The sequence below is a fragment of the Humulus lupulus genome, chromosome 4, assembly GCF_963169125.1.
Source record: "Humulus lupulus chromosome 4, drHumLupu1.1, whole genome shotgun sequence".
In the NCBI taxonomy this organism is placed as follows: Eukaryota; Viridiplantae; Streptophyta; class Magnoliopsida; order Rosales; family Cannabaceae; genus Humulus; species Humulus lupulus.
The window spans coordinates 99,507,655-99,520,178 of record NC_084796.1 but is presented as its reverse complement, the minus strand read 5'-3'; the positions used below and the strand labels follow the sequence as shown (position 1 = coordinate 99,520,178).

At 34.0% G+C, this 12,524-nt stretch overlaps 1 protein-coding gene across 1 annotated transcript; it reads right to left on the bottom strand.

Annotated features, from left to right (window-relative positions):
• Window positions 1–5,873: 5,873 nt before the first annotated feature.
• On the bottom strand, window positions 5,874–8,271 carry LOC133832424 (uncharacterized). The gene is made up of 4 exons (XM_062262768.1): window positions 7,584–8,271; window positions 7,296–7,472; window positions 6,290–6,838; window positions 5,874–6,208 (listed from the first exon to the last, which is right to left on the bottom strand). The coding sequence occupies exons 1-4, from the start codon at window positions 8,269–8,271 to the stop codon at window positions 5,874–5,876; spliced, it is 1,749 nt and encodes a 582-aa protein (XP_062118752.1).
• Between the last annotated feature and the right edge of the window lie 4,253 nt (window positions 8,272–12,524).

The window sequence follows — 12,524 nt, the reverse complement described above, 5'->3', positions numbered from 1 at the left end:
AGAGAAAGTGCTGGTATCATAAAGAATTCTTGTATTTTTGCAATCTGTACTGAAGAAACTTAGTTGGCTCAGTCCATCTGATCTTGAGTACAGATCTATAATCACAACTCTAAGTGGATTAGGCTATGACCGACATATTGGGGCTGAACCACTATAAAAATCTTGTGTGTTCTTTATTTTCTTGATTAAACTGTCTGTATCGTTTAAATTCTCTTGAAGGTTTGTCGTTATTGACGTTCTCACGTCGTTGGCTAAAAACACAGTAAACATTTTGGTGCTTTCATTGAGAGCCTGAAGAGATATACAGACGGTCCCTGAAGTGTAATGGCACCTAAGAGCACCAATGCAGCTTCCAAGAGGACAAGCTCCTCTAAAGAGCCTGGTTAATCAGAAGGTCCTAGCCCACAAGACCATGAGAATGAGCCTAGAGTCATGCTCGAGGACGTGACTCCAGGAGTTGAAGAGCTCCAAGAGGCCATGGGGGCCTTCCAGGAGGAGATGGCACAATTCCACGCCCGGCAGGAGGCGTTTGCTGAAGAGATAGCCAGGCAGAGAGCTGCGTTAGAGCAGCAAAGATGCGATATGGAGGCTAGAAGCGAGGAGCTCAGACAACAACAGGAGGAGGTCAACCGGAGACATCGTGAAGCAGCACTTGCTTTAGAGGCAGCTACCCATTTGGCCCAAGCCAGTGCCCAAGCTGCAGCACGAGGAGGACCCCCTCCAGGAGCAAGGACCACAGAAGCTGGTGGTAAGAACAATGATAGACCAAGGAGGGGTGGTAATAACCCACCTGGTCGTGAGGGAGATGGAGTCCGATCGCACACTACCTCAACACAAAGGGAGCACTCTAGGACCCCCTCCAAGAGCCACTGATCAGAAACTTCAAGATCTGGAAGTCACTGATCGGGTAGTAAGAAGACTCCACCTGGGCAGGAGCAAAATAGAGCTCCTTGAGATAAGAGGACCTCACAGTTCAAAGATGGGCATGGTCGTGATGAGGCTGATAGTCATCCCACCGACCAGTCAAAGGAAAAGGAGGGCCACAACCCACAAGGAGGAGAAAACTGCCCAGAGCGCGCCAAGAAGCCTCCACTGCACCCCGACCAGCAGCGTAGCAGGAGAGAGGAAATCCCGCGTAGTAAGCCCTCTAGGAAATCGAAGGATCTAAGGGATGTTATCACCAACAAGAGGAGGACTGTCCCGGTCGAAGGGCAAAATCTGGACCGCCCTATCAGTCAAGTAGAAATACTTGACAGTGGCGCGCCAGATGGTAATGCCCGACCAGGCGGTCAAGACCTTGGAACCTCATTAGTTGCACCAGCTATCCAAGCCCAGCTTGATATGCTAGTAGCTGCAGTGCAAGATTTGTCGAAACGACCTTCCGAGATAGATGCGATCGACCACCGGAGTGGCAGCCCATTTTGTGCTCGAATTAGAGCAGCCCAGCCACCAGCAAAGTACAAAGCACCGGTACTGCCAATTTATACAGAAAAGGCAGACCCGATAAGGCACGCACTACAAGAAAAAACAGTATTCATAACACTTAAAAAGTGCTATCTGGGACTATTGATAGCACTTCTGAAAATGCTAATGAAGCCCATGTTATTAAAAGTCCAGTCTTTTCTATAACATTTTTTGAATGTTATGTTCGGTGTTATCTTAAACTATTCAATAACACATTTTTAGGTGCTATAATATTCAAATAATAACATTTAGATAGAGTTTTTGATTATAAATTTGATGTTTAATCTTGTATTTTTTTCATAACACTTTTCAACTGTTACATTTGATTATTTTGATAACATTTTTAGTTTGTTATATTATATAAACCATAACAATTTTTTATGCTTATAATATGCTTTTAAATCATAACATATAGTAATAAAATTTTAAATTTTATTTTGATAAGTATACTTATATGGTTTTTTTTTAATTAAAAGATTTTCATTATTGTATTTTGATAAAAAAATTCAAAATTAATCATAAAATGTAATTCTCAATAGATTGATAAACCATAAGTACTACATTAAACAATAACTAATTCAAACCATAAATGTGTCTACTTCATGAGATCTTAGTTCTAACTTAAGTTTGAAAGCATAACATAATAAAGTTTTATAATCTTGAACAATTTTTACTTCAAAAATGAAAAATAGAAACATTACAAGATACACAAAAGGAAACCATGCGTGAAACTTGCTCCATCCTTCAATTCATCATCATTTGTGCACTTGTCTTTGTTGCGAGTCCATTTGTTTAGCTACAACAAAATTTAAATAAGTAATGCTTCAACTTAAAGTTATAGTAAACTAAAAGAGTACATAAAAAACGTTAATTACCTAATTATAACTTTATCAGCTGGCCATGCAATTATACTACCTACAGCATCTTCTATAGTAGACATAATTGTTGAAGGCCTCCACAGAAATGCATCATTCTTTCTCACAAGATCTATCCCCACTTTCATAGCATTAGGCCCAAGAGGAACATGGTGAACCTCATCCTTTGGGTCACTTGAGATAAAATAACCTTCTGCAATAATTTCTCCAGATCCAATCCAATCTAATATTTTGCATTTTGAGCCAAATGTGTGGTTCTTGACACTAACAATATATCAATATAACAAATTCAGCAGCAGTAAATGATTTTATATTGAATATTATATGTTTTAGATTTTATCATTTTCATATAATTAGTATCATAATTACCTGAGTGGAATGAACATGAGAATTTGATTGAACATTGACATTTGATTGCTCCTCGCTCTGAGAAGATGTATTCTATTTACAAGTAAGATAGAAAGACATGAATTCAACATCAAAATTAAAAAAAATACAAAAGTAAAGACTAACCAAAAAATTAAACATGAATCTTAGTTATTATTGCAATTCAGCCACATGAAAATATAGTTTCAGCATCAAAATACTTACTTGATTTTTCATTAAAGAAACAATGAGTTGCTCCATGTGTTGCATTTTGTCGTTCAAATTTTTGCATTGACCTTCTATCTTTATCAAATGGTCATCTCTTTCTGACACAATTTGCAACTTTGACTGAGTAACTCCTCTTCCGAAAGCTCTCATGTATGAATTTTTTTCAGGACCAAGGACTTTTGTGAGGATGTCTTCATTAACACTTGTAGTTGAAGACATAGTAGGATCTTTCTTATATTCTTCAACCAAATCCTTCAAAAATAAATAGTATCAATAAATGTATTCAAAAAAATGAGTAAGTTAAAACTAAAATCACATGATTTTGAAAGGGCAAGGTGTATACAAAAGCTTCAACCACTTCTGAATTTACTGGTTCGCCATTTTTCTTCTTATGTGCTTTGGTCCAAACATCAACTCTAGAAGGTGGTGTATTGGTTTCACTATGGTTCATCTATCAAAATAAGAAAATAAATTAAAAAAATATCTAAACCAAATTCTATAATAAAACAACTGTAAATATGTTTGGCTTTACCAATTCATCAATCAATCTTGCATAACCTTTGCGACTACAAGTGTGGGGTAGTTGCTTTATCCGTATTTTTTTGAATTTCTCGCTTGTAGCCTAAGAATATAAAGTTAATAGAGACATTAAACTATAAATTTTAATCATAAATATATTTGGTTATAAGATGTTAAGAATAAAATGCCTTAAACTCAGCACTATTTTTTTCCTTAACAAAACTTTTCCACTCATTCATAGATTTAATATTATCAGGCTTTAGTTTCAATCTTGCTTCTTCATTTGGTGCATTTGTTATTTTAGTAACTAGCCTTGATTTCGAAGCTCTCCAAAGATCTGCCATACTTTTGAATATATAGGTCTTTTGCCAATCTTTGTCAACCTTATATCTTGCCTAGTAAAATTAATAATAGGTTAGTATTAATGTAAATGAATTTCAACAAATTTCATGTTCAATGCATAAAACCTGAGTATATATACCTGAATAGATTTCCATAAGACCTCTTTCATTCCTAGAGGAATCTTCCTCCAATCTTTTATTGTTACTGGTACAATTTCTCTAACAAGTGCACCCAAAAATGAAGACAAAGATATTGATGTTGCACCTATTGGTTGTCCCTTTGAGTTAAACTTAACTTCCAAACGACCATCACTGTCTATTGCAATAGACTTCATTTTACTAGGGCCTCTAGTTCTCTTTTGGGTAATAGGTGCAACAACTTCTTCAGGTAGTTCTTGTTCGTCAGGCAAGTTTTCAACAATTGTTTCATTTGGGTTTTCTGGGATTTGTAGGCGTTGTGATTTTGTTGTGGCTGTTGGTGAGATGGCATGGTCATTTGAAGGACTAATTTCTACTTCAACCACTCTTTTAATAGATCCCCTAGTGGCTGTCTTTGAAGATAAGAATGGAGAAATTAGGTCATTAGTAGGTGGTCTCACTATTTTTTCAAGAGAGTTTATTGGTTGTTCAACCTCAAATAGATTTTTAACAGATCTCCTTGTCACAGGGGAGATGGGTACTTCTTCTTCATCAGAAGAGTCATTTCTTACAATCATTCTACGTGTATTTTTCTTTGGAGACACATCCTTAGTATATCTCTCTTCAACAACCTTATCCATTTCCAAATTTAGTCTAAAGCTCTTCCTCTTTTCATTGAGGAGTTTAACTAATTTTCCTGTAGGTATGTGTTTTGGCCTCTTTCCTTTTGTAGATGGAGGTGACATATCTTGTACTTGGCAAACTCTTTGACTAGTTTCTGATCAACCGTTTCTATAATTAGTAAGATTTTTGATGAGTTGCAAAAATCATATATAACAACATATTATCAATTATCACAAAAAAAAAACATATAAAAGTCAGAAAGAAATAAATAAATAGTCATTCTTGGCATCAAAGACATGTTTTCAAGAGTTCTTCGCTAAAAATACACAAATAAGAAACAACCAATTAATGAGTTAAAGTATAAACTGAAATTTCCATTGATTACAACTGTGAATGTCAAGTGCAACATCTTCTACAATTTACAAAAAACACAACAATAATCAAACTAATATACCCTCACAATCATCTCTAACATATTGTTCATCTTCCACTACATTATATAACCTAGATTCAGTAACTTCAGACATTACAGGCATGAATTCTTGCTCATCATAATTTTCCATGTCATAAAAACCTCTAGGGGGTGCCCTAATCACCACATACCAATTGGAAGAATCATGTTCTCTTGAGTAGAAGACTTGTTTAGCTTGTGAGGCTAAAATAAAAGGGTCTCTACCAACAGACCATTGACTTTGGTGTAGATTAACTAAAGTAAGACTATCCTCCACCCTAACACCGTTAGGGACATTTGCCCAATCACATTTGAAAATTGGAATCTGAACTATATAGTAATCTAACAAGATTATCTCCCTTATAACCCCATAGTATGAAACTAAATTAGGAACTTGAGATACATCTTTGGCACTAGATCTACACATAGTTGTAGCTTCAATTGAGACACCACTATTCTGTGTGGACTTCTCAATGTCATGTACATGGAATCTTTGACCATTGATAATATATTCAGTGTAAGAAGCAGCATGTTTTCTGGGTCCATATGCTAGCCATTTCAACAAATCAGTTTCATCACAAGTTGAGGAATGCACAGGAACCTATACAAATAATAGTATGACATTGTTAATTTTCTTAATGATATTTAAAACAACTGATATGAACCAGTTAGTTTGCATTAATTTACCTTTTCCTTCATCCATGTTGAAAAAGTTTGTATATGTTTCTTCCAAAGTAATCCACTATTTCTCTCATATATTTTGTTTGTTTTTTTCAACTCCTCTAAGTGAATCCTAATTTATAGGACCAATGAGTTAGTATTACTACATTTTTAATAAAAAAAATAATAATTTCTAATATCAGACACTTACTCTAGAAAAGGCTCCACAACAGATGTATTTAACAGAATGTATCGATGTGCAATTTCTAACAACTCATCTGTCAATATAATTTCTTTCCTCCTAGAAATTGGACGACCTTCAAGTATCACATCATTTGACCACTCTTCATTTCGACCTTCTTTTGTGTTTAGTTCAATTGAATGGTCAGTGAATTCATTACAAAAGCTCACACACTCATCTGCAAGATAACACTCTGCAATACAACCTTCAGGCCTTGCTCGATTTCTGACATAATCTTTCAATATCTTCATGCGTCTATTAATCACACAATTGCTCATCATTAATAGTATGTTCACATAAACTAATAAGAATAAACAAAACAATTAAGTCTTAGTGATTCACCTCTCAAATGGATACATCCATCGAAATTGGACTGGTCCACATAGTCGTGCTTCTCGTCCGATATGAACCACTAAGTGAATCATGACATCAAAAAATGATGGTGGAAAGAATCTCTCTAGTAAGCATAAAGTTTCAATAACATCATTTTCTAATGTCATTATGCTTTCTCTATCAAGAACACGTAGACATATTCGATTAAAGAACGTGCATAATCTTATTATAGCATCTCTTGGACCCAATGGCATCAATCCTTTTATAGCCACCGGTAGTAATTGTTGCATCAAAATGTGGCAATCGTGTGACTTAAGGCCCATGAGCTTGCATTGTTCCATTGAAACATAATTTCGAATATTTGAACTATATCCATCAGGTACTTTCAATGAGAACAACCTTTTACAAAATAATTCTTTCTCAAGCTTTGATAGTGTGTGTAAAGCTGCAGGAAGATAGGTTCTAGTCCCCTTCTCTTGTGGGTGTAATGCACTCCTAATACCCATATGTTGCAAATCCAAGTGAGCTTTTAGTCCATCTTTACTTTTTCCAGCAACATCTAGCAATGTATTGCAAATGCTTTCACAAACATTTTTCTCTATGTGCATCACATCCAAATTGTGACGAACATACAATTCCTAAAAAAATTGCAAAAGAAATAACTAATGAAATTCCTCCAAAAACAATAATTTACACAAAAAAATTTTAGAGTAGTAAGAATGTGCTAACCTTCCAATAAGGTAACTGAAAAAATATGGATCGTTTTTTCCACATTTCTTTTGAATCATTTTGTTTCCTTTTCTTTGAAGTGGATTTTCCCCAAACATTCACAAAATCTTTAAGGTGTTCAGCAATTGTAGTCCCATTCATGATTCTTGGGGGATTTCCATGCTCAACTTCTCCATCAAACCAACTTCTTTTACTCCGAAATGGATGGTCTTCTTTAAGAAATTTCTGATGACCTCGATATGAAAACTTCCCACTATGTTTTAGCCACTCTGAATGAGTACCATAACCACATAGGGGACAACTAAAACATCCCTTATTTTTACAACCAGCAAGGTTCCCGTATGCTGGAAAATCTTGGATTGTCCACATCAAAATAGCCCGCAACTTGAAATTTGTATTGTCCAATGCATCATGAGCATCAACACCCTCATTCCATAATAATTTCAAGTCCTCTACGAGGGGTTCTAAGTATATATCAATATCATTCCCAGGTTGGTTAGGTCCTGGAATTAACATTGATAATAAAATATTCTCCTGTTTCATGCACAACCATGGGGGTAAGTTGTACATGACCAACAAAACAGGCCAAACACTATACTTAGAACTTAAATTACTAAATGGGTTAAATCCATCTGTGGAAAGGCCAAGTCTAATATTTCTCTCTTCATTTGAAAATGATGGCCATTTATCATTGACTAGCTCCCATGCTGCTGAATCCACTGGGTGACGCATTTTTCCATCGCAACTTTTATTGTTGTGATGCCATCTTAATTCCTTTGAAATTATTTTAGACATGAACATCCGTTTCAACCTAGGGATTATAGGAAAGTACCTCAAAACTTTTGCTGGGACACCATGTCGAACCTTTTTAGTCAGCTTATCTGACATCCAACGTGAAGTTCCACATGTTGGACATTCTTGCAAGTTTTCTTTATCTTTTCTAAACAAACAGCAATCATTAACACACGCATGAATCTTTTCATATCCTAAATCAAATAATCGAAGAAATTTTCGAACCTCATACATAGACTTGGGGATCATATTATCTAAAGGAAACATATCATTCAAAAGTCTTAACAATTCATCAAAACTTTTGTCAGACCATCCATTGGTAGTTTTAACCTTATACAATGCAACAATTGACGATAACTTAGTATATTTAGTGCATTGTGGATATAATGGAGTGTATGCATCTTCTATTTTTTCCATAAAAGTGTCATCATGACCTTCTAGATGACTTTCAAAATCACAACCATCAATATTTGTAGCCCTAAACAAGTTGTAAGAATCAAATGTTTCCATTGTCTCTACATCATCATCTCTTGATAATTCTTCCCCATGATGAAACCAGATTTTGTATGTTGGATCAATCCCATAAATGACTAAGTGTTCATACAAAATGTTAATACATTGGTGACTTAAGTTTCGACAAACTTTTCATGGACACAATAACTTTTCTGGATAACCAGCTAGCTTTTCTAACATTTCTACAAAATTCTTAGCGCCTTCTCTATACTCATCCGAGGCTCTACAATTCAAAGACAAGTTCATATTTATAATATATTAGTAACAAATACAGTAAGTTACTAATTTTACTAAGCTAGCACTAATTAAATCCCTAATTCTTATTACCTATTGAAGCGTAGCCAATTTTTATCCAACATGATCACCAATTTAGTTGTCCTGTTCTAACCAACAAAAAGCAAAATTTTGATAAGTCTATGTAATGGTAAATACAAAATTGTATCAACCAAAATATACTATATGATTTGATTTTTAAAATTACTTGATTTTGAGTTCAGAAATGAATTTAAGCTGTTTATTTAGTCTTATTGCTAAACTTGAGATAATTCTGGCATTTCCAATCCTCATCTCAAAGAAATATTATATATATTTATATATATATAAAGAGTATTGTCAGTTCAAGAATTTGATATCTATTTCAATATGGTAGTTTGATGGAGCTTCTGATGAGGGAAATAAAGGAGTTAGTATATGGGATACATTTACAAAACAACCAGGTGAGAAGTTCAAAAGCCCCGAAAGTGTCAACTGTAATTGTAGTCATGCATATTCTTATCATTGATTGAACCTAATAAAAAAGCACTCATTGCAATTCTTATCTATTGCTTACTTTTGTTATAATAATAACAATAATACACTGTTCTTTTCTTCTTTAAATATAACGCCATTCAGATTTTAGATCATATATGCTAATCCGATATAGAAAACCACTGAGCTATCCAGCCATGCATGCACTTTTGGTAGTTTCTAGAGGACATTTTGGCATTAGTGTTATTCACGTGTCTTATATTTTATAAAGATACACTATGACTATGTATGTTTTGTATTCAGAAAACACAAGAGGAAAGAAAAAAAAACAGAGGCAGAATAATAAAAAGTTGTTTGATTGGTAGCCGAAAAAGTGGAAGAAAAAAGTTAAAGGGGTGTTGTTTGTTTTTTGGTTCATTGATCTATGGATAGGAAAGAAAAATGAAGGAACTTTTCTAATTTATTATTCATATAAACCCATTATTTAGTTCTGAATTTTATAATAAATCTATCTCTTATGTCAACATACAATAAATAATAAATTTAAAAAATCATAAAGTTAATTACTTAATATGTATGTGTTTTTTATGGTCATTTAAGTTTGTTTTGTTATTATTTAATTTTACATTTTACAACTTTTCTGTCAGGATCTTTTTGGCTGCTTTCCTTATTAGTCTTTCAATCTTCTGGTTCAAGCAGTCACCAATTTTTAGTTCTCCCAACTTGGTATGTTTCTGATTTTATATGCAAATCTAAGACTTGTCATTATAAACTTTGATTAAGTATTTATATTAAAATTTAAATAATAATAATAATAAAATGTCTTGTCACATAATTTGCATAACAATTGATCAAGTTAAGGTTTTCTTCTATGTCTAGTTCTCTAAACCAGAAGCTGGAGTAACACATGTGCTGGTAACTGGTGGAGCTGGCTATATAGGTTCTCATGCTTCACTAAGGCTGTTAAAGGACTCATACCGTGTAACCATAGTGGTATGGTATTTCGTTATTTTCTCTGTCTTATAGTTATACTTTTAAGTAATGCATAATTTATTTTCTAAGCATTAGATGAAGACATCAAAAGCCTCTGAAGTTTCCTATTGATCCTACTTTCTGTGTTGCCTTGCTTCTAGGCAACTAAGGGAAAGAAACAAAAAATGAACAAATAATTCCTGCTGTACACTAAGCCATATGGTCCTACACACCTAGATCACTCACTGATAGTAACTAATTTTTTTCTATGAATTATTTTTGTATTTAGTATTGTTAATATGATTCTTCTTACAAGTTTAGTTCATACGATATTTCTATTTTATGAACTAAGGGAGGGAAAACTATTAGAACACAGGAGAAAAGTGAGGTATTTTATTTTTATTTTCTATATTTTTATGTTTGATATGCTATTTGTATTAAATTAATTGTTGTTGGAACTAAATCTGTTGATATGCTCTGTTTGTAAAATTAATTTTATTGGCTCTATTGTTCAGATAAACGTTTCTTAGAATTGGGATTCAGCTATTTTGTGTTCCTTTTTTGTTTAACTATGAGTGTACGAGACTCTTGAGCTAAGGGATGGAGGATAAGACTCTTGTGTTCCTTTTTTGTTTTGATAAGTAAAGGTAGCCATGTTTTCCTATATCATATTTAAATGTGATTATTTAATTTTTATTTTTGCTGATTTTTCTACAATGTGATTAAATGTATTTTATTATTGTAATAACAAAGATGCAAAGTATAAAAGGAGTTGTTTTAAGCAGTAATGGATTATGGTTTTAGTTCACCTTAAGATTTTTCAAGTTCACTTTGTATTTAGTTGATTGATGACTAAATTTCTATGGTTTCGATTTTCCCCACATGGGTTTCGATTCTACTTTCAAATTTCTATGGTTTTTGAAGTTTATTAGATATACATCAAATAACTAACAGAAAATCAGAAAATATTCCAGCCATATTTATTAACCAACCATCAATCATTATCAATTCAAAATATTCAATCAACACACAAGTTTTCTTCCTTATCTGGCCGCAGCACACAAATTTCTCAGAACCTACTTCACTAATACACACAAGTTCTCAACCTTTCGTTATCACCGCAGCACACAATAATAATAATCTCAGAACCTACTTCACTATGGATGAATATCTAAGATATTCAAACTCCTCTAACATTTGCAAAGTATTTTAACAAAAATAAAAGAAAACATACCTCTTGAAAACTGCTGCAAATAAAGTTCCCTCCAATTCTGAATTTCTGAAAGAGTTAAAGAAATTTAGAAACTTGTGTAGAGAACCCAATAAATCAAAAAGTCATGTCACAATAATGTTCAACCATGTAAGTCGTAACTTTGCATGCTAACATATATGCACAGACTGTGAATGTGAGGAGCTTATATAAATTAAAAATATTCCATAAGCAAAATATATAAACTTAAATCATATGATTAGCTGAGTTTGATTTATTATATAATGCTACTAAAATTTTAGTTGGGATTTTGCATCCTGGTAATCATTGAAAACATTGTCAAATTTGCTTCACTGAGAAGAGGAACGAAGAAATTGCATCTCTAAGACATGCACTTGAAAAAAAGGAGATACTTCTTAAAGAGATGGAATATCAGAAAAGACAAATGGAGCAAGAAATGCAGGAGGTACAGGTTTCACTAAAAGAATTTCAGGAAGCTCTAATCCAAAAGGCTTCAGGTTCACCTTCTGTGGCAAAGTTGCGAAACAAGCTCAAATGTTCAGAGCTGATGCACAAAGAATCTACTGAAAATCTGAAGGCTAGAGAAGCTGAATTGAAGTCCCAGCTTGAAACATTGACACAGGAATTGGAAAATTGTGGGTCTCAGTTGGAAAGTAAAGACACAATGTTGAAGGAGCTCAGGATGGAGTTGGAGCAAGTACGTGAAGACTTTTCTGTAAATCTCAAGGCTAAAGAAGGTGTATGGAACTCTCAACTGGAAAAAGTCATAAATGATTTGAGCAATTGTATGGCTTAGCTAGAGAGTAGAGATGAAACCATAAAACAGCTCAGGGTGGAGTTGAATCAGATCCGTGAAGACTCTGCAGCAAGTATCAAGGCTCAAGAAGATGAATGGATACACCAGTTAGAAAATAAAGATGCAATGTTAAAGGAGCTAAGGATGGAGTTGGAGAAAATGCGTGAAGACTTCCCTGCAAACCTTAAGGTTAAAGAAGATGAAAGGAACTCTCAACTAGAAAAGGTTACAAATGATTTGAGCAACTGTAGGTCTGTGTTAGCAAGTAGAGATGCAACTATAAAAGAGCTCAAGGTGGAGTTAGAACAAATCCATGGAGACTCTACAGCAAATATCAAGGCTCAAGAAGCTGAACGGAAGTACCAACTGGAAATGATGGCAGGAGATCTCAACATGTGTAGGTCTCAGTTAGAGAGTAAAGATGAAAAGATTAAGAAGCTCAAGATAGAAATGGAGCAAATGGATGAAGTCCATTCTGCAAGTCTCATAGATAAAGAAGCTTAA

Bases quoted from the DNA above. Each gene is read 5' to 3' on its own strand.
- LOC133832424 (XM_062262768.1), bottom strand. From the start codon at position 8,271: ATGGAAACATTTGATTCTTACAACTTGTTTAGGGCTACAAATATTGAT. The intron at 7,473-7,583 runs GTAATTTAAGTT...TGTTAATTCCAG, and splicing joins AGATGGATTTAACCCATTTA to GACCTAACCAACCTGGGAAT. The intron at 6,839-7,295 runs GTTGTAAAAATA...TGATGCACATAG, and splicing joins AGCATACGGGAACCTTGCTG to AGAAAAATGTTTGTGAAAGC.